At 51.0% G+C, this 21786-nt stretch overlaps 3 protein-coding genes across 4 annotated transcripts; all 3 read left to right on the forward strand.

Annotated features, from left to right (window-relative positions):
- The first annotated feature begins 810 nt into the window (after positions 1-810).
- ORMDL3 (ORMDL sphingolipid biosynthesis regulator 3) lies at positions 811-10169 on the forward strand. Its single transcript, XM_080359658.1, has 4 exons — positions 811-910; positions 4232-4438; positions 5843-5994; positions 6131-10169. The coding sequence occupies exons 2-4, from the start codon at positions 4265-4267 to the stop codon at positions 6264-6266; spliced, it is 462 nt and encodes a 153-aa protein (XP_080215784.1). The 5' UTR covers positions 811-910; positions 4232-4264; the 3' UTR covers positions 6267-10169.
- Positions 9262-16357, forward strand: GSDMA (gasdermin A). 2 transcript variants are annotated; one of them, XM_080359656.1, is made up of 12 exons: positions 9262-9398; positions 10704-10855; positions 11099-11231; positions 11896-12139; positions 12299-12509; positions 12608-12773; positions 12869-12962; positions 13480-13527; positions 13796-13950; positions 14113-14263; positions 14911-14984; positions 15554-16357. In XM_080359656.1, exons 4-12 carry the CDS (start codon positions 11935-11937, stop codon positions 15788-15790), a joined length of 1341 nt encoding a protein of 446 aa, XP_080215782.1. In that variant the 5' UTR covers positions 9262-9398; positions 10704-10855; positions 11099-11231; positions 11896-11934; the 3' UTR covers positions 15791-16357. The 2 variants fall into 2 exon arrangements, with proteins under 2 accessions (XP_080215782.1, XP_080215783.1); XM_080359657.1 differs by having other exon boundaries at positions 9338-9398; positions 10707-10855.
- A 564-nt stretch (positions 16358-16921) lies between these two features.
- PSMD3 (proteasome 26S subunit, non-ATPase 3) lies at positions 16922-21786 on the forward strand. The gene is made up of 12 exons (XM_080360059.1): positions 16922-17101; positions 17621-17811; positions 18614-18751; positions 18887-19023; positions 19133-19323; positions 19761-19864; positions 19972-20086; positions 20362-20481; positions 20558-20661; positions 20923-21078; positions 21178-21228; positions 21315-21786. Exons 1-12 carry the CDS (start codon positions 16933-16935, stop codon positions 21390-21392), a joined length of 1554 nt encoding a protein of 517 aa, XP_080216185.1. The 5' UTR covers positions 16922-16932; the 3' UTR covers positions 21393-21786.

A 21786-nucleotide genomic window follows, 5' to 3' on the forward strand; every position in this document is an offset into this window, starting at 1 on the left:
CCAGGTCGCTTGCACAACACCTGCTTGAGCTTTTCCCCTGGGAAGGGTGGCAGGGGTGGGATCCGGACGCTCTCTGAGCAAGGTGGGAGCGCCCAGCTGGGTCTGAGCCCCCCAGGGTGCAGAATAGGGCGGCTACAGCCCCCAAGTGCTCTCCCGGGGCTGCTCCCCCCACTCAGGGCTGGCAGGGGGCATGGAATCATTTTGGTTGGAAAAGCCCCTCAAGACTCAGTCCAACCATAACCCAGTTTTGTCACTACCCCATGTCCTGAGAACCTCATGTCCGTCTGTCCAGCCCTCCAGGGATGGCGACTCCAGCACTGCCCTGGGCAGCCTGTTCCAATGCCCCACAGCCCTTTGGGGAAGAAACTATCCCAAATTTCCAACCTCACTCTCCCCTGGCGCAACTTGAGGCCGTTTCCTCTGCTCCTGGTGCTTGTTCCTGGGGGCAGAGCCCGACCCCCCTGGCTCCTAGCTCCTTTCAGGCAGTTCAGAGATCAGAAGGTCTCCCCTCAGCTCCTGTTCTCCAGCTGAACCCCCAGGTCCCTCAGCCGCTCCATCACATTGTGCTCCAGCCCCTCAGCAGCTCCGTTCCCTTCTCTCCACTCGCTCCAGCACCTCGGGGTTTCTCATGAGGGATCTGCCCCCAGGGACGTGGTGCCCGGAGGAGCCGCCGGCCCCGACCCCAGGACCCCCTCGCCTCCCCGGCCCCGTTCCTGCGGCGGCCACCGCGGCCTCTGCCACGCGCTCCGGTGCGGGCGCTCCCGGGACTACAGCTCCCGTGGTGCCGGGCGGCGGGGCGGGCCGAGCCGCGGGGGCCGCCGGGAGCGCAGCCGGGTGCGCGGCGGAGGGAGCCCCGGCCCCGAGAGCCGAACCGAGCCGGGCCGGGCCGGGCCGAGCGGGCGGAACAGCGGTGAGTGCGGGGCCGGGGCCGGCGGCTCTTCCCCGGGGCTGCGGGAGCGGCCCCAGCGCGGCGGGCCCGGCCGGGGAGGCCTCGCCCCCTCCCCGGGAACAGGCGGCGGCCGAGCCCCGGGCCCGGGGGTGGGGAAAGGGGCTTCGCGTGGGCCCCTCCGGGAGAAAAACGCACCATAAATATCCTAAAGCAGCTGCGGGATGGGGGCAGAAAGCTCCGGGGCGGGGGGTCCCCGCGGTCTTTGTGTGGGGACCCCGACCGCCCACACAGTGTTCCCTGCAGGTCCCGACTCTCCCCCTAAATTAAGAATTTGAGGGAGGCAAAGCCCCAGCGGCTCCTGCTGCTCCTGATCCCCAGCTGGGCCCTGGAGCTGCACCCCAAATCTGGAGCTGCACCCCAAATCTGCTGCCCCCACAACCCAGCCCCTCCAGGGCTCAGACCCGTTAAAGTCCAGCGATGATGCGAGACACGAAGCTGCACCGTGCGGGTCCCATCTCTCCTCTCAGCCACTTTGATGGACTCGATGCCATCACGCAAATAAGGGTTTAAAATATTCATTTAGTTGGGAGACGGTGATGGCCGGTGCTGCCCGGGATGGGATCGCGGCTCCGCGGGACCATAATTGGCTCCGCGGGATCATAATTGTGTTCTGGAAGCACTCGGGAAGATGGACCGAGCACCTGTGTCCTCGCTCCTCCCGAACAACGGGGTGCTGGGCCCAGGGTGCGATCCCCGGGCAGCTGAAGCACAAGGGGACGGGAACACACAGTTGTCACGCTCCTCTGGGGACACCAAAGGTGGCGAAGGAGCCAGGGATTCGGGCAGAGGTCGTGGGTCTCCGGCAGCCAGTGGATGAGAAAGCGAGCGGGAAGCTGCCGATGTCCTTTTCTTTACCCGCTTCCTCAGAAACGGGGAGATGCTGTCACAGCAGATGCAGCCCCAAAACTTGACTCTTTCCCCCCAGAGCTGGTGGGGGAAGTTGGGAACAAAACACAAAAGGATGGGGCAAAGTGCTCAGCTCGGCCGCCGCCACGCGCCCTTTGCCTCTGACCACAGCTATGACTTTTCCTCTCTTTGCATGGACGCCGTCCAACGCCAGCGCAGTCCTGGCCTGTCCTCAGCATAGGACCGAGCACTTGAATTCTCCCTCTCTTGCAAGAATGAATTAGGTATCATTTCAAGAAAAGAGGGGGGCACCTGCTCAACCTCTCACTCCAAAGAGGAATCTTGTTTTTTAACTGTTTATGAAACTAATTTTAAAGCCCCCGGTGAGACCAGTGATCGCCTTCCCTGGCCAGTCCGTTCCGACACCAGTCCCTCCGCACCGGTGAGCCGTTCCAAGCACCAATTGTGCACAACTCGTCTCCTTTCTCCACACAGCGATCTGTTCGTGTTGGAGGATTATTCCTCACGCCTCTCTCCAACATTCTCTAGTCTAAACAAACCCCGTTTTCCCTCAGTCTGTCCTTGCAGGTCATGTTTTTCCTACACCTCTGCTCATTCTCACTCCTCTCCCCTGGACTCCCTCCAGCTCCTCCCAGAACTGGACACTATTCCAGCCGAGGTCTTTACCAATATTTAGGAGAATTATTTCCTCTGTCTGGCAGCCAGCACTCCTGTTTATGCATTCCTCAGGGCCGCTTGCGCTGCTTTTTGTTGTTGCTGCAACAATATGACTTTTTTGACCCATGTTCTGCTTCCCCGCAAGCCCTAGATTTCCTTCGGAAAGCCCTTAGGAATTGCACCAGCTGAAGGATGGAGCTGCCAGGACTGAAGTGCTGAACTCTGGCTCTAGTCCTGCTTGCAGACCAAGCTTCAGGCTTTTCTCTGGAACATCCAGTAGCCAACAAGACAACAAGCGCTCTGCAGACTTGCAAACCTTTTTTCTGGTAACCAAAACCTCCAGATAGAAGGTCCCTGAGCGACACTTGGGTTGCAGAGGTAGTCGAGCATCCGTTCTGCTCACCGGGAGCTGTGGAGTCCAGCGTTGGCTTTGTGTCCTCGCTCTGGGCAGGAACCGGGGGAAACGGCAGCTGAAACAAGCCAGGACCGGCGCTCCGCGAGGGAATCGAGCAGCTGGCAGCGAGACGCGGCGTGTAATGTTGGATCTGGCTGGGAATCGCCTCCCGAGACCAAAGGCTGCGAGAGAGAACAGCAGCGGCATCTTCCAGCTGTGGGAACCGGAGCAGCAAAACCACTGGGCTGCATGTCAGGAAACAGCCCTCGCCTTGGGGTCCCGCACACACAGCGACAGGCCGTGTTATCAAACTGCATTTCCACGGGACACAGATGAGTTTACACAAGAACTTCTCTGACTTCGATGTAAAGATATCCAAGCTTTACAGCAGTCCTAATTTGAGTTGTTTCCAGTAATCCTTGGAAATGGGTAAACCAGAGCTCCCGCCTTCCCACAAAGCCTAAACGCTGACTGACACCTGCCGCTCTCAGCCCAAAAAGCCACCGTGATACCTGCGCAGGCTGCAGGGCGCCACTCCAAAGACGCGAGGATGACACTGCCCTGCTTCCTCGCCTTCCTGCTATTGTTCAGGAAAAACAAAATCAGTTTTCCTCCTATGCAAGAGCTGCTCGTTCCAGGTAGGGGAAGAGCCAGCTCCTCTGCAGCTCCTGCCACCAAAATATCCTCCTGATGCGCTTTTCTGTGTTATCTCCAACTTTCTATGTTCCTCAAGAAGAATCTCATTCCTTCCCCGCGGGGGAATTTTTTTGATGCTTTTACTGTAATCTTAAATTGGAAGGCAAAACGCATGAGCCAGCCCAGGAGAGCAACAAGCCTCTAGAGCCGTGCAGAACCCTTTTAAATTAGCTGAACTAATTAGGAGATCTGTTGATACAGAGCTGCCGTGCCTTTACCCTGCAAATACCTGCGTTCTTTTCCGAGTTTAAGGTATGCTGAACCTCTAAAAACTGCAAGCAGCTTCATATGCTGAGTGCTTCCACTATTAACACTGTGATGAGGACTTAAGAAGCGCTTAAAAGTATTGGTTTAAGTCTTGTCAGGCAATTGCAGGACTGAACCCTGACATGTCGGTTCCAGGAAAGCATTTCAGCAGATCACAAGTAGCTTCTGTCACAGACAGGCTTCCAACACATGATTCCCAAATCTCCATCACTCCCGGATTTACCTTCCCCTCAGGAACATCAGCTCTACAAACAAAAACAATGAGGTGCAGAGAAGTCAACAGACTTGTGGGGTTTTTTATAGCAAACAAGATTTCAGGGTTGCTTAACAGCCAGACGGCGCTGTGCTCCACCCCCGCGGTGCTTTACCGTGATCCGAGTACTGACCCGCCTCTGCTTTAGTTCCAGGGGTGCCCGTTCGACACAAGAGCCAACATGAACGTGGGAACAGCGCACAGCGAGGTGAACCCCAACACCCGCGTCATGAACAGCCGCGGCATCTGGCTGTCCTACATCCTCGGCATCGGCCTCCTGCACGTCGTGCTCCTGAGCATCCCCTTCTTCAGCGTCCCTGTGGTTTGGACTCTCACCAACATCATTCACAACATGGTAAGGGAACAGCGTGGCTGGTTTGGCTCCCCAGGGCACAGAGAGGTCACCTCTCAGCACCGGCTGCTCTTCTGAGAGCAATCTAGTAAGGTTCTTGTTGAAACAATTCGTCTCTCTGTATTTCTAAAGACACGGGGTAAGTTACTCAACCTCCACCCCTCAGACTGCACCTTTGCCTCTAGGCCATATATTTAAATCCAGCCTAGGTAGATGAGACAGCAAACATCTGGTGAGGCTGCTCAGAGGGGACACGGAATTCATTTGCCTGCTGGGTAAGTCCCTTTGTCACAGAGGAATAGCTGTGACAGGGCAGAGAAGCTGGCAGGACAGCCTTCACTTTATATAAACTGAATTGGCCTCATCAGAGGTAAGAAAACAAGACTAAAACTCAAACTTTGCTCTGCTTAAAGTAAAAACTTAGTCCAGGAACAACTTCTCCCCTTCTAAGTATCAGGTACCAAATGAACGGGTGTCACAGCGCTGTGCTGGGACAAGGGCACGTGGGTTCCCTGGGTTTAACATCTCGCTTCCGCGCCTCCGCCGTCCCACTGCGCAGGTCTCAGCTCGTTTGGGTCCGAGAGCTGAGGAGCAGATGTCTCAGCCCTTCACCCTCAGGCATAAGGGGCAAAATGCTTCAGAGCTTCAGCAATTAATTTTACATCTTTTATTTTAAATAGCGTCTCAGCCTGAGAATATTCCAGAGACAACCGTATTGGGGACCCTCATGCTAATGTTATTTGCATCTTGCGGGGGTGGGAAGGGCAAAACGCAACAATAAAAACCCACAAAAGTCACCAAGTAGAGCTGCTTGGAGTTCTGTTCACAAGCCGCCTGTTCATCCAGCTCCTTCCCCTTCTCTGGCAGCCTAAACAATTCCTGGGAACAGAAAGGAGTTTAAAGACCAGCAATGGCAATACTTAAAAAAACCCCACATGACATAGCCAAACACTCGCTGTTTATCTGTGACCGGGGCTCCATTTCAAGAGGTTAACTCGCAATCAGGGCGGTAACAAACCCTCGCTGCCCACAGCTCTGCCAGCACTTTTTTAGAACGCGTAGAGCATTGCTGTTGCACGGCAGAGCGAGTCCACACTCATCTCCTGATCCTGGAGATCTGTGGGCTGTGATCTTGCAACCACCTTCTTGGCTTAAGCCCAGGACCTGAACCAGAGGCCTCAGGTGCAACAGCCAAGCCTGAACCAGCAACTTTTCTCCCTTCCTCGCTCTCGCTGCTTCGTTAGCTGCCGCGAGTTGCAGCAGTGACGATGCGATACGTCCCTCTAGCGGAACCACGCGCCGGTGCAAGCTCCCGCAGCCGCGCTGTTGGTGAAGCTGAACGTTTGCGGTGGCGAGGGGCGCAGAGAACGCTCCGTGTGCTTCACAAGGCGTTTGTGTTTGCTGCAGAGCATGTACATCTTCCTACACACCGTGAAGGGAACTCCCTTTGAGACTCCGGACCAGGGGAGGGCCCGGCTGCTGACGCACTGGGAGCAGATGGACTACGGCGTGCAGTTCACGGCGTCGCGCAAGTTCCTGACCATCATGCCCATCGTCCTGTGAGTATTTCGGGGCAGCTGAGCCCTCACACGTTTGTACCCATCGAGGCTCCTGCTGCACGTGCCGCCCTGGGAAACGAAACCGCGAAGCGCTGTAATTCAGTCTCCCCTCTCCCTCTGTTCCTCTCCTTTCCAGGTATTTTCTAACCAGCTTTTACACCAAGTACGACCGGATACACTTCGTAATCAACACTATCTCCCTTATGAGCGTCCTGATCCCCAAACTGCCTCAGTTTCACGGAGTCCGGATCTTTGGGATCAACAAGTACTGAACTGCGTGGCTGGAGCGCACGGAAGAGGAACAGGGGAGAGGGGGACGTTCCTTCTCTCTATTCCTGTTTCTTCACCCCTGCGCACACTGGGATGTAATTTCACAGCGGCTGTTTAACTGCAGTATCCAATAGACATAAACCGCATGCTGGATCCTCATGCCCAATAAATCTAAACAAGCTCCAGAGTAGAGTTTAGCACGGAGCAGGATGCGTATGACACTGGATGTCTTTTATTCCAGCGTCATAAATAGATGCAGATACACTGAGACTTCAAGGTACAACGAGGATGAATTCTGGGGAGATTTTCATCTATCCCAGACATTGAATGAATAGGGATGAGGGGAAAAGCTTTTAGTGCTGGTACTATTGCTGTGGTAAATGCACTTTAAAATAGATTTCCCTTTCTGAAGCTAGGTGCTTTAAGCGATATGCAGGGGAAATTCAAAGGGATACAACCAGACTTTCCCAATACTTGATTGTTTCGAGGTTTGAGTTCCATTTTTGGGCAGGGGAAGAGAAAGAGAGATTTTTATTTTGCAATCCTTTATGGCACTGAGAAAGGAAGGTCTTTTACTAAGAACAGCACAGGAAGAAAGGACCTGCAATTTGACAGAGGTTCACTTTTCTACAGCACCATTCGTGTAGTTCAGGGAAAAAGTCAATAGATCCTAAATCATACTTGTTATTTTCAGCTTCTACCCGAATGTGCCTGGGTGACTCTGCACAAGCAGCAGAGTGAACTGACCAAGAGAAGGATGCTGTGTGTCACTGAAAATAACAGATTATTTCATATAGGAACAAAACTGAGCCTTTTTCCCATAAAGTTACCACCTGAATAAAGCAGGTTTAGGTTTCCTGGCTGAGATAGTTTTCCACTGTTCAAAGCAATCTGGTTTTCTTTTGGGTTGTGTGCTGGAGGAAACATGTTTTTCCTCATGCTTCCCCTGTAAACTCACGAAAACCTGTATTTTTTGTTGTCTTAGTGCTTATATTGTCTCACACTTTTGACAATGGTATAAACATTTTAAATAGTCTATATTTTGTTCCTGCATTAGCCGATTCTAGCTTTAGAGGTCATAGTGCATATTGTCGAGTTCTTTTTGATGGCCTGAGCATAGGACGCGGATGGGAAACTTCAGGTTTGGATACAAGATCTTGTATTGCTCCATGCGTAATTTTAGGCAAGCCGCTTTACTTCTCTATCTCAGACTTAATCATTTCTTACAAGACTGCTGCAGAGAAGGGAAAAACATCTAGCGTACCTCAGAGGGCCGCTGGAATGCATAGAGAATCATTACCTAATACGTTGGAAAAGTGGAAATATTTTAAGTGAAAAGGAAGTTTTCAAGAAGGTCAAAAAACAGTCTGGCTTGATACCTGAGTGCTGTTCTCCAGCGAGGGAGTTTGACAGATGTGCAATTTACTTGACAGGTTAAACCTTTTAACCACCATGACATAAGGACTGCTGCTTTAGATAAGGTACTATATACCCTAAAGCGAATATACTCTTTAAGCTACTAGACAATGACTTTTGAAAAAAATAGATATTGTTTTCTAAATAAGAGAGATTTCATCAATCAGCAAAGTACCTTTGAAAGGACCGAGGAGTGGAGATTGTCGATGCCCTCCGAGCTGCAGCGCGGCGGCGAAGGCTGTACCTGTAACGCAGACTGGATGCGGCTTAACAGACCTGAACGTCTGCCCGCAGGCACAACTTCCACGCCAGTGGTCAATCTCCAAAGGAAAGAAAACTAGTTATTTATTTTCCTAGAATACAAAGACAAAAACATCAACTTTTTTTCTGCAACAGTGGCTATATGCTTAAAAGCATTACTCCTATATAGACAGACATATACTGGGTATTTCTAAGTATATGCATATTACAAAGTCAAAGCAGTTTTGATATTTTTAGCAGAAGTATAAATGGAAGCGGGGGGTCAGCTCTTCTCGATGAAGTACAGCACTTCAGTTTCCCTGACAGCCTCGGCATTACAGCAGCTGAGGATCTGGACATGTTATTTGTGCTCTTATCTGACACTATGGACACCTGATTCTGTTTTGTTAAATTAAAGATCAACTGTAAAACAGAACGGGATTATTAATTTCTCAAAAAGGTAGGTTTTAGAGCCTAAAAACTTCTTGTTAGGCAAAGCCTTAATTCTGATAGTAAGCTTTTCTGATTTACCTTGTTCACACAAATGATTAAAATAGACTTTATATAGATATGTGTTACATGGCAAATGATTTTCTTTACAACACAGGAATAGTATTTTTGCTGCGGAATAACTGAAGTTAATCCAATCAAGGGAAACATAAATGAAAACTGGAGAAATATAGAAAGAGGTGAGAGAGTTGAAGGAAGATTTTGTTAATAATGTGGTGTGTTAAGTATCTACATAAAATTAATAATTACTTGAACAATTATACATCTGATAATGTCTTCCTTAAGATCCCATCTTAAGGGTAGGTATCAGAATTAATCAAACATAGAAAGGAAACCATAAGTTAATTGTAATTAAACCGCAGTTGCAATTGCTCGAGCCACCCTCGTGCGCCAGGCGTGTGGCTCCTTCCCATCGGTGACACAGGAGCGAGCGGTACCCAACCAAATCTCTGATCGTCCCCACCGCAGCGGTGTGGAGGTAACAGACATGGCTCCGCAGCTCCTGGAACCCCGTACTGAAACCACTTCTGGTTCATTTGTGTTTGTTAAATTCATCTAGGAGTGAGTTCAGCACTCAAAAGGCTTATCTTGAGCCAAACAAGTTGAAGGGCAGAGTCAAAACACTGATGAGATAACTAGTTTCCGAGAAAAGGGCGGTGTGGACAAGTCGAGGGATTTTCAGACGTGCACTTGCAGCAATCCAGGGTGAAGTTCACCTTTGCGTGGAGAACCAGAATGTCAGTGCAAAAACTGCCCGTTCATTCACTTAGACTGGAGAACTTTCTGCAAGTACCTGCATGAAGGAGAGAAGTGTTTGTTACTGGTTTTAAATGGGACTTTGATCACGTCGCTCTTGACAGATTTTTCCTCTCAAACTTGTACTGACTTCTCCTAGAGTGACGAGGGCGGGCTGGAGAATTAAAGGCGGGCTCTGACCTGTGGCTGAGGAACAATTACTGGGCAAGCAGGTACTTAAAATGCTTTTCTGTTTTGTTCTGCCGGGAACGACAAAGGAGAAAAGCTTCTGAAAACCACACCTTGAGCCCTTCACGGGAGCTGGCAGAAGCCATCCCTCTGTCCCATCCTGTCCTGGGCAAAGCCTCTCGCAAGCCACTACAAGACCACGCGTGTGTTTGCACGGTGTGGCAGCCACTGCACCAGGAAAGCCAGAAAATCAAGTACCACCAGCCCAAAGCCTCCAATTTAGGGATCCTGTCTTGCGACTTGTTTAACGTAGCTCATGAGATGTCATACAGTCCGGCCCTTTGCAGGAAGAAACCTTGAAAAAATAAAAAGCCCAAAATCTGGGACTACTTCATTTCCGAGTACTTAATTTTTTTAAAATAATTGTTTAATTTTTTGTTTGTTTTAATAGAAACATGGTACTGGCCCTCAAAAAGGAAACAGCAGCTGGTTACCATTGTTAACATATTAATATTTCTCGTTACAACTTGTATTGCTTTGTCATTGCCTATAATATCTTTTTAAGCATGCGAGTGGTTGTGTATATGTATCCTCCTTGGATCAGTTTAAATTAGTTGGGTTTTTTTAATGGAACTTTCTGACATTGTACATAGTTTTAGGGGTTTTTTTCCTGTAGCCCTTCTTTTTGCTGTGTATACAGAAGTCTCATGTAGAGAACTTTCTAAAATAAAGTGTGAATATTTTTATTACTCCTTTGTACAGTATTCTAAGAGAAACTAATAAAGTAAGTATTCATGTAAAAAGCTTTTGTTTGATTCATTGGATTTTTTAAACGGACAGGTTTTGCTTTTAAACAAGTGTGGCAAATTAATCGTATATGGCAATTCCAAGGCCACCAAGTGACCGGTTGCAGTGAAGCAAAGAGCTTGTAGCCCACCGCGTGGATCCCTGCGCAGGAAACGGCACCCGTGAGGCACAGGAACCCTCTGCTGCTCACAACAAATGGGCGTGTGCACCACTCGTCAATGAAAGTTAATTACTAACTGTCTCCAGTAACACAACATTGTTCCTTTGCCTACACCACACCACCTTAATTAGCTTGCTCACAGGTTTAGGGAAATCCTCTGGAACCGGAACACACTGTTCCTCATCCTAACAGATCAGAAGTATAAATGAAAACCAGAACCATGCTAGAAATTAAACAAATCTTATAGGAATGACGCATCTGTAGAAGCAGTTAAAGTCCACAGCCACTGTAACAGATCTTGAGAGGGTGACTTAGGTCGATGACTGACGCTTTTTGGAGGAAGAATTGCACAAGCAACAGGCTTTTTTGTGCCCTAATCTAGCAGATGCTTCCGGACTTCTGCCCAGAGAAGCGGGGAGAGCGCGTTTCGCCAGCCCCGCGGCATTAAAGAGGCCACGGCGCTCCAGTTCACAGCGGATTGCTCTGCGCATCGCTCACCCACCGTGAACAAGAAGCCACTCGCTCCGCAAACAGGCAAGTACATTTTTTAAGAGCTTTCGGTACAGAAGAGAGGTGGAACAAACTGTTGAGTGTTCTTGTTTAGTGTTTAGGTCTTTTTAAAGTCTCCCAAGGGAATGAGTCCTGTAGGTGCTGCTAAAACAGCCCCACACAAGACTAATTCACATCGGCAGCTCCATCGCCAACAACGCACCATCCTTTGTGATGCGAGAGTTCTGCTTTCTGGAAGAATCAGACTAAGTCAGTCCCTTTTTTTAGACGCCTGTGGAAAGATATCCCCCCCACATCTGCTCATCTGAACTGTAAACAGGGATCAGCGTCTCTTCCCCAACCAGACTTGATAAAGTCGGGTGCAGCAGAGGAAAAAGACGTGCACGTTTTTTACCTCTCGGTAAGTACAGAGAGTCTTTGCATTTGTAGATCCAAGTTCATTGTATCCCACATATGCCGACTGGAGCAAGAAGCGATACTGAAACTCTGGACTAAAAGCAAGCCGCAGCAGGAAATGAACAGGGATTTTTTTTCCTTCCTCTCAACCATCCATCTCTCCACTGCAAGGGATACAGGCAGAGCACCAGGACGTACCCAAGCAGCTGTGCTGGGATTATACGCTTTTAATATCTTTTGGAGGAGATTTGGCATTGAACAAGCTCTCCTAACTTCCCCCCTCAACCCACTATTCACCTCTCAGCACTTTTACTTCCCTGCAGTAAGACTTTGACGAAACCATTTTTCTAACGCTCTCTTTCAAAACAACGCTAAACCGCTCCCGACCACTAAGCAACAAGATGTAAGAGGGAAAAACACTGAAGCGGTAAAAAACACCAGCAAGAAATTGCTCAATCTTTTTTCTTTTTAAATTTCGCGGCAATGCATTAGTTATCCCCTATATGCAATTCCTGTGAAAGGTGTGTTCTTGTACTAATGTGAGCAGTTTGGGGTTATTATCGGTTTTTAAAAGTTCTTTGTAATTAAAAGTACCAGTTATTTTCTTACAACCATCTGCTTGTATCTTTAAAGTCATTTTGCTTAACTTGTCCTGCATCTTTCCTAAGGCACAAGTTCAGTTCAAAAATTCATCCGGCCACAGCAGGATGTTTAAAAAACTCACCAAATCCATAGTACATCAATTGGATCCAGAAGGAAACCTGGTTCCAGTTCCCAGCCTCTCAAGCCATGAATATTTCAGACCCCTCTGTCTAGTGAAAAGAAGAAGAAAAAGCATATTCCACCTATTTCCTCGCTATGAGCAGACACATTACAGGCTCGACAACGTGCTGCTGCCGAGAGAAGGCATAGGTAAAGCTCACATTTATCATTCTTTACTATTTCCACAGACAAAACATTTGAATCATTTGTGTCTGAACTCTACCATGTTTCATATTTCTTGTGTGCACAATAGTTATCATACTGAGCCTGTGTTATCAATTCTTAAGCTAATGCTTCAAATCATTTCAGAGTCCCTCTTTGCCAATGGATGGGATAGAGATTCAAGCAAATTTACACTCAAAAAAAGCAGCACAGACAGAGTTGATGGGAATCTAAGTGTTTCTGCGAACGCTGCAAGCGCAGAGGTGACAGGAGCTGCCTCCTCGTCCCAAGAGTGGTCCATCACGCTGGAGAAGAACCGCATCCCGCTAACAGAACTCGACACACTGCAAGAAAAAAGGTACAGCAGACACGGAGGGAGAACGTGCCCTCTGGTCATCGTCCTTTGACCCCACCCCAGGTCACGCAATGGTTTATCACATCCTTTTTCTCTTTTAGAAAAATAGATATGAATCACACCTTCATTCAACAACTAAAGAAATCACAGGAGCTTTTATACGTGGTTCACGAAACAATTGAAGCCTCTGAGGAGACGAGCTACGAGGAATGCACCGAGGCGGGAGGGGGCTTCATGGCCCAGTTTTACAACAAGTTTAAAGTGAAGGTTTGATTTCTCTTCACCCTCTGGAATCAGTCCTTCCCAAACATCTGTAAGCCATCCAGGCCTGGTAACAGATTCTTTTATTTTTCATTGACCAGGGCACCAGAGTGAAAAAACAAAGCACGACTATACCCAAGGGCTGCACCTTGGCCTTCAAGGCAATCCAGCTGAGGATTACAGATGAATCGTGGTGTAAGTAGCCTCCAAAAATTACCTACTCCTGTTGAAAAACAGCACAGAGGGCAGAGCTTCCTTCTGTTTTCCTGCTCAAATGAAAAGAGCCAGGGAGAAAAGAGGGTGTCTGCCCCTTCAGTGGGAAGACCGGCGTAAAAGATGCTTACGTTGGGCAGGTAGAAAACGAGGGGCCTGAGATCCACAAAACGGCTGCAGGATTTTACAGCCCACATTCTGTTTGCTTCCCGACAAGCCGTCATTTTAATTTACTCATATTTTAACATGCTTATTGGCCAATACGGACTCCAACACAAGGCACATGATGGTAGTGAATGAGGTGTAGGAATAAGGAATTTTAAATCAACAGGCAGAAGATGGGTGTGCTGGAAAGAGCACAAACACCGGTCTGACCTGAGATTTCAGCCCTGGCATACCAGTACCTTCAGTCTTAAAAACATCCCTGGTAAAAGAAAAATATAAAATCCAGCTTTAAATATTTTTCTAAGTCAGCAATGTCCTTTTTATCCTTTTACAGATCTTAACTATTTTCCATATGAAATGAGAACAATGTTTGTATCTGATGGTAAGCAATGGATTTTATTACTTACACTATTTTTACCTGCTTTGGGTAAAACAGAATCTCTCGGGACAAACAAAACTACCAGAAGCAATGTGTTTACTGTCGAGTACTGCCTATTAGCCGAGACACGACAACTGTCCAACTCAAATCTGCATATTTCTTTTGAAAATATCCATAGAAATGTTTCAAATTCTAAAATTAGGGGTGCCAGTGAACTTCCCGTGGGATTGCCTAGTTTACAAGTGACATATTTGTACCCTCTGATTTTCAGGTTCCTCACCAGGAAAATTAGGAGAAGTGGAGGTAGAACTTCAAGAGAATTGTCAGATTCTCTCCAAACTGTCTCCTGATCTGCTCGGCGTATTTTTAAAAGCCATCAAGGCTGCGATGAGAGACAGGAACCTCTTTGAAGAGCTGACCCAGAAAGTAAGCAAAGTTCTTCTTACAGCCAGGATTTATAAATACAGAGACATCCAGAATTGCACCTCTTGCCCTCAGAAGTTATTTCTCCTGTGCCACAACGAGCGATCCAAAATTACTCAGATCTCTCCTCTTAAATCCTGACGTTTCCTTTCCTTATGCCCCTAGATGGAAGCAGTTCTTCATGACACTGGTGGTTCTGGGCTGGAAACAGAAAGCCCAGACTTAAAAGAGCTGCTGAGCAGCTTACAGAATTCTTCAAGGGATCTTCTCCTTGAGCTGGCAAAAGCAATCGCCTACACTCTGGACGCGTTAGATGGTAAGGCCATTTAAACAGCTAAATCAGTAGCACCACAATATATTAAAACCAACATATTAATATATTGTTCCCACCCACAAGACTAGCAAAATATGGAAAACTTACAGAGCGAGAGACACTTGCAGAGGATTTATGTAAATTAATTTCTTAGACTGTGGGAATGAAGGTGCTTTATACCGAGAGCACAAAAGAGTCGCAGAGCGGCGACTGCCAGGAGCGTCACACCGAATTACCACTCGGGCCAGGAAAAGAGGGCTTGAAATCAGAACTAAAATGTGGGGAAAGAAGGCAAGATCACCTTACAGAGAGAGCAGTCCAAACTCCAGAGTTCTTTTCCCAAGGCTGCCAGAAAATATGGCTTGAATCCCCCCTCAACTGCTTTGGCCTCTACATTTGATAGTATCATCATTTGTACCCACAGTAACAGCCATATTTGTCTCACAAGGAGGCTGCACTAATAATTTAGCTTAAAATATCTAAAGAACTTTTGACTGAACAGGCATTCTTTGCAAGATAGTTCATGGTCAACCATTCCCATCTGGTCAGCTGCCTCTGAAACACTGTTGGGGGTTTTTGGTACAAACCTGTTTAATTATATAAATATCCTGTTTATTACATAAATATCCTGGTTTATTATAACTCTGCAGAGCTAACAGAGGATCAGCTGGTGCTGTTGCTGGAGGCTTTGGAAGAGAAGATTTTGCCCCAATGGCTTAAGCTGGTGAGAACAAACACAAATCACGTGTGGCTCAAAATGAAGGGGTGGGAGGAGTGTTATTTTAAGTAAAGCAACATTTAGATGATGATATAGGCAGCAGCATCACAACTTCAGGTAACACTTTAGGAAGAAGGAAAGAAATGATCACTTCAAACTTGGGAAGGATCAAAATACTCACTTCAAGAGAAATCACCCCAAGACCTGAATATCTCAGATGTCTAACAACTGCTTTGTTGATGATAAATATTACATTAGACACAGCTGATCCCCATTTTTCTTGAAATGGCGGTCAGAATTTTATGGCTGCTTTGGCTCCAGATTTAAAAAACAACCAAACAAAACCACTACAACTTTAATTTCTTGGACATAACTAATTCACAAGAAACTGGGGACTGAATACATGAGCGATAGCGTTATTAGGGTGAAAAGGCCCATATATAAATGTGGACTACGTAGGGTGCCTGTAAGACAGTAAAGCACTCCACAAGTCAAGGAGATCATTTACTTAATAACTTTCACAGATGGGAGTATTAAAATACTGATTTTGCTCTTTTTTTGTCATTACTGTGAAGGTTGGGAACATCCTGGAACATGACATAGAAGACACAACAGAGCCATTCAGTGTGGATCCCGCTTTGCTCTCCTTCCCACAGGAGAAGGAACAAGAATTAACCATCGCCCTGGTTGGGATGAGCGGAGTGAAGCTCCAGAAGGACGGCTCCGCTGTCTGTATGGACAATGCCTTACCAGCCAGCGCAGCCCTGTACGTGTCTCTGTACGTCCTCAGCTTTCTGAGCAACTCAGATTAGGTTACACACACCCTCCCATTTCAAGGGAATCGCTTGACAATGCATGCGAAAGTCTCTTACTGCAAAAGCCAGATCCTCTCTCTGAATTTTACCCTGCTACATAGGTTAGGAATTCCTTATTAAGGCTTAGCACTGATTTAAAATGAGTGAGGAAAACCAGAGTTAGGGCAAGAAAACTCCTTATGGAAGCCAAGATGGATTTTTTCCTTCCCCACACCTGAACGCAGAGTGAAAAACCCACAGCCCACGCAAGGGTGGCAGCTGCACTTTGTGTGATCCTGGTCATGCTAAAAAACACCAGCACACTGCTTATGCGCTCAATAACATACAAAGGAATAAGTCAACAATAATTCATTTACCCTGGTCACACCTGTGACACCTGTGTGACTCAGTAAGCTGTTCAGCGTTAGAAAGCTGTGGGACCTCAGAGCCTTTTAATGATGCCCACCTGGCAAACTGCGCCTCCACTACACAATTACACACTCCACCAGCAAGGTATAAATGATAGCATCGCAAAACTATGTAACAAATACTTAGATTATGACTTTATAAATAAAGCTAATTATCTTCCTACTAGATAACTAGGCATTCTGAGAGGTAATCTTTTAATCCGGAGAGTATTTTCAGTCACGCAGTGACTCTCCTCAGACTCAGGGCCTGGGCAGGTCCTTCAGGGGAGAGGTTGCCCTCAGTAAGGCACAGCGCTGCTTACCAAGCTGGTCACCGATGGCTCTGGGGGCACCGCCAGCACAAGGGGCTTAGCCACACTACGCACCGGCGATGAGGGGAGAGCGGCTCCGGCTCGAGCCCCTCAAATACGGGAACGGCGACCGACCGCCTGCGCCGTGACCGCCGCCCTCGCACCTCTCCTCAGAGAGGAGCGTTCGCGCATGCGCGGGAAACGAGCGGGAAGAGCCGAGCGGCGTGCGGAAATACCCGAGCGCCTAACGGAAATACCCGAGCGCCTAACGGAAATACCCGAGCGCCTGACGGAAACACTCGAGCGTCTGACGGAAACACCCGAGCGCTCGGCGCTCGACCTTCCAGGCCTAGCGAGTGAGGCCGGTCGGCGGCTGGGCGCGCCTGGCGGCTCCCGGCGTGCCCCGCGGTTGTTGCAGTGTCACTGCCGGCCCGGCCCGGCCATGAAGCAGGACGGCGCGTCCCGCCGCCGCGGCGACAAGGCCAAGGCCCCTCCAGACGGGCCGCCGCCCGCCCCTCCCGACGTGGAGATGCAGGAGGAGTCGGCGGCGGCGACCGAAACGTCCGGGGAGAGGCAACCACAGCGAGAGCTGGACGCCATCACGTTGGAGGGTGAGGTGGGGGGGGGATCCCGGTAACGGGGAGTTGGGGTGGGCAGTGTTGGTTAGGGGGTCATGGGGTCGCTGTGGGAGGAGTGAGGGGGTATAGAGACCCTGGGGGGCGGATCGGTGTAAGGGTGCTGGGGAGATGCTGGGAAAGGTGTGGAAGGAGAGAGATTGGAGGTCACTGTGGGGAGCGGCGCTGGGAGGGAAGGGGGTGGTTTTGAGTGGGGTCTCTGAGGGGCGGGGGCGCTGCAGAAACGCTGCGGTGGGGCCTTGTGGGGGGAGGGTGGAGGGAATGAGGGCACAGGACCCCTGGAGGGACCTTCTGCAGCCCCCGATCCAAGCGGGGTCAGCCCAGGTCACCGGGGATGCTGGGGACACACGGACACGGGTGGACAGAGGGACCCAAGGGCTGCAGAATGGGGCGTCTTGTACCTGGGGGTTCCCAGTACCAGCTTATCCTGGCGGGTCGTTCAGCAGAGATCTCTGGGCCACACAAAGTGACACCTTGTCCCTTGTCCCCCTGCAGACATCAAGGAGCACGTGAAGCAGCTGGAAAAGGCCGTGTCGGGGAAGGAGCCGCGCTACGTGCTGCGCGCCCTGCGGGCTCTGCCCTCCACCTCCCGCCGCCTCAACTCCAACGTGCTCCACAAAGCCATCAACGGCTTCTTCACCTCCAACAGCGCCGTGCGGGACTTTCTGCTCAGCTTCCTGGAGGAGGTACGGGAAGGGGAGACCTGTCCCACACCAAGGAGCCTCCGGGAACGGCAGGGACTTGGGGACACTTGGGACAGGCTTGTGTGTGAGATCACAGAATCGACTGGGTTGGAAAAGACCTCAGAGATCATCCAGTCCAACCCTTGGTCCAACTCCAGTCTGTTCACTAGATCACGGCACTAAGTGCCATGTCCAATCTCAGTTTAAAAACCTCCAGGGACAGCGAGTCCAGCACCTCCCTGGGCAGCCATTCCAATGCCTGACCACTCACTCTGCAAAGAATTTCTTCCTAATATCCAGCCTAAATTTCCCCTGGCAGAGTTGAAGCCCATGGCCCCTTGTCCTATTGCTGATGCCTGGGAGAAGAGCCCAATCCCCACCTGGCTAGAACTGCCCTTCAGGTAGTTCTAGAGAGTGCTGAGCTCACCTCTGAGCCTCCTCTTCTCCAGACTAAACAAGCCCAGCTCCCTCAGCCTCTCCCCATAGGGCTTGTGTTCAGGTCCCTTCCCCAGTCTTGTTGCTCTTCTCTGGACCTGCTCCAGCACTTCAATCTCTTTCCTGACCTGAGGGGCCCAGAACTGAACACAACACTCCAGGTGTGGCCTCACCAATGCAGAGCACAGGGGAAGGCCACCTGGGCACACTGTTGGCTCATGTTGAGCTTCCTGTCAATTAGTACCCCCGCTGCAGCTCTTGGCGGGGATGGGACTGGAGTGCCGGCAACCCGGGCTGGCTCCATTGTTACCTGGAACGGGTTGGGGACGGGAGCAGACACAAGGAGCCCAGCACGTCTCTCTCTCCACAGTCCATGGACACGGAAGCCGAGCTGCAGTTTCGCCCGCGGACGGGGAAAGCGGCCTCAGCCCCTCTCCTGCCCGAAGTGGAGACCTACCTCCAGCTGCTCCTCGTCATCTACCTGATGAACAGCAAGCGATACCCAGAGGTGAGAATCCAGGAGCCGCACGCTTTCCCTGATGTTTCAGCCGCGTTTGGAGGCGGCCCCGGGCTCAGCCCTGCAGCCTCTCTGCCCTTCCCGGGCAGCGGTTCCTCTGCCCTGACCTCTCTCCCCCTCCCGCAGGCTCAGAAAGTGTCCGACGACCTGATGCAGAAGATCAGTTCCCAAAACCGCCGGGCTCTTGACCTGGTGGTGGCAAAATGTTATTATTACCACTCCCGCATCTATGAATTCCTGAATAAACTCGACGTGGTCAGGAGGTAGAGCGAATCCCGTGTGTGGGATCTCCCTGTGCTTGCTCCCATGCACCCTGCGGAGCCGGGCAGTTCTTTTCCCCCTCCTGACGTGTTTTTTGTCCCTTTCCCGCAGCTTCCTGCACGCCCGGCTCCGCACGGCCACGCTGCGCCACGACGCGGACGGCCAGGCCACCCTCCTGAACCTGCTGCTGAGGAACTATCTCCACTACAACCTCTACGACCAAGCGGAAAAACTCGTCTCCAAGTCCGTGTTTCCCGAACAGGCCAACAACAACGAATGGGCTCGGTACCTCTATTACACAGGTGAGACACAGAGGGGCCCTTGCGGCACTGGGGCCAGGATCATAGAATTATAGAATCATTTTGGTTGGAAAAGCCCCTCAAGATCATTGAGTCCAACTGTTCCCCCAGCCCTGGCTCTGCCCCATGTCCTGAGAACCTCATGTCCGTCTGTTCAACCCTCCAGGGATGGTGACTCCAGCACTGCCCTGGGCAGCCTGTTCCAATGCCCCACAGCCCTTTGGGGAAGAAATTGTTCCCCACATCCAACCCCAACCTCCGCTGGCACAATTTGAGGCCGTTTCCCCTTGTCCTGTCACCGGGGGCTCCGATTCCCCAGAGAACCCATTTGAGCAGCTGGGGATGGGGCTCCCAGACAGGATTTGAAGCTCCATCCGGGTGGATCCAGCGGGATTCACTCATTGTCTTTTCCACGTGCTTTCTGCCCCGTGTCACCGCAGGGCGCATCAAGGCCATCCAGCTGGAGTACTCGGAGGCACGAAGGACCATGACCAACGCCCTGCGGAAGGCACCGCAGCACACGGCCGTCGGCTTCAAGCAGACGGTGAGCAGAGAACGAGAACTTTGGGGGGTTTGGTACCTCTTGGATCCCCAGGGAAGCTGCCTCAGAGTCGGGCCATGCAGAGACTCATGATTTCTTTTCTGCTGCAGGTGCACAAGCTGCTGATTGTGGTGGAACTGCTGCTCGGGGAGATCCCGGACAGGCTGCAGTTCAGACAACCCTCCCTCAAGCGCTCGCTCATGCCCTATTTCCTCCTGACCCAGGGTACGACGGTCCCCCCATCTGCACTCGGTTCTTCCCCACTGTCCCAGCTCAATGCCCCAGCACTTTGAGGGGGGGTTTCTGTCCCCTCCCCTCGATGGGACACAGCTGCAGGCTGTGCTGCTTCCAGTGCCAGGCTGGTTTCACCCAGCGCCTCCGCAGAGGAGGGGACAACAGCCCCAGGGGTCAGCCCTATGTGTCCCCCACCACATCCCTCTGTCCCTTCCGCTGCGTCCCAGCTCCTGCCCCCTCCCCAATTAACCCGTTCCCTCCTCCAGCCGTCAGGACCGGGAACCTGGCCAAATTCAACCAAGTCCTCGATCAGTTTGGGGACAAGTTCCAGGCCGATGGCACCTACACCCTGATCATTCGCCTGAGGCACAACGTCATCAAGACGGGTAGGACACTGCTGGGGTGTTTGGGGACCCCGGGGCTGCCTGGCCCGGGGGGCTCCACTCCCGTTCCCCCCCGCAGGTGTCCGGATGATCAGCCTCTCCTACTCCCGCATCTCTCTGGCCGATATCGCCCAGAAGCTGCAGCTGGACAGTCCGGAGGACGCCGAGTTCATCGTGGCCAAGGTGAAGTCCCGTCCCCCAGGGTCCTGCGCTGTCCTCAGCCCCATTTCTCACCATTGCCCCATCCCCACAGTGTTGCAGTCACTAATTTTTAGGTGGAGACTCCTCCCGCGGTGCTCTGAGTTTCCTCAGAACCCAAAGTCCCCTCTCTGTGCTGTGTCCTGAGCTCCCCGCTCCTGTCACAGCAGCCACTTTCACTCCAAACCGCTGCCTCGGCCCTCGGGGACAGCGGTGGCCCTGACCGCGTCCCCCCCCGGCTCGCAGGCCATCCGGGACGGCGTGATCGAGGCCAGCATTAACCACGAGAAGGGCTACGTCCAGTCCAAGGAAATGATCGACATTTACTCCACCCGGGAGCCCCAGCTGGCGTTTCACCAGCGCATCTCGTTCTGCCTCGACATCCACAACATGTCGGTCAAGGTGAGGGCGACATGTCCCCAAACGCTTGGGGACATCGGGGCCGGGCTGAGACATCGCTCAGCTCAGACCTTTTATTCCCTTGGTTGGTTTATTTTCCAGGCCATGAGGTTCCCACCCAAATCTTACAACAAGGACTTGGAATCCGCGGAGGTGAGACCTCACCTGCGTCCCTGCGGCCACCGAGGACACGGCCCCTGTCCCCAAACCGCCACCAATCTCTGCCTTTTGCCTTCCAGGAGCGCCGGGAGCGCGAGCAGCAGGACCTGGAGTTCGCAAAGGAGATGGCAGAGGATGATGACGACGGTTTTCCGTGACCCTCTGGCCTGGCTGTATTTTTTTATTTGTCCCTCGGGAAGGTGGTGTCTGAGCAGATCCCCCCACGCAGCCCCGTCCCCAGCTGCCTCTTTTATAAATAAATATCTGCATGTCTGTACTGTGGGAGGGGGACACGGGGGGTCCCTGGGCCCGCAGCCATGGGCCCCACTGCCCCCCCGCAGCGGGAACCCCGTTCCCCAATAAACAAACATTCTTTTAAGGTTGGTTGTGGTTGCTGAGCCCAAGACCAGCCCATGAATTCGGGAGCTCGTGGGGGAGGGTGGGGGGGGCAGAAAGGCGGCTCCGCAGGGACCGCGTGTGCCCCCAGCTCTCGCAACAATAATGGGGTCAAACTTTGTTAAGCTTCAATTATGACTTTTAAAATAAAAGTTG

This window comes from Nesoenas mayeri (assembly GCF_963082525.1).
Source record: "Nesoenas mayeri genome assembly, chromosome: 26".
In the NCBI taxonomy this organism is placed as follows: domain Eukaryota; kingdom Metazoa; phylum Chordata; class Aves; order Columbiformes; family Columbidae; genus Nesoenas; species Nesoenas mayeri.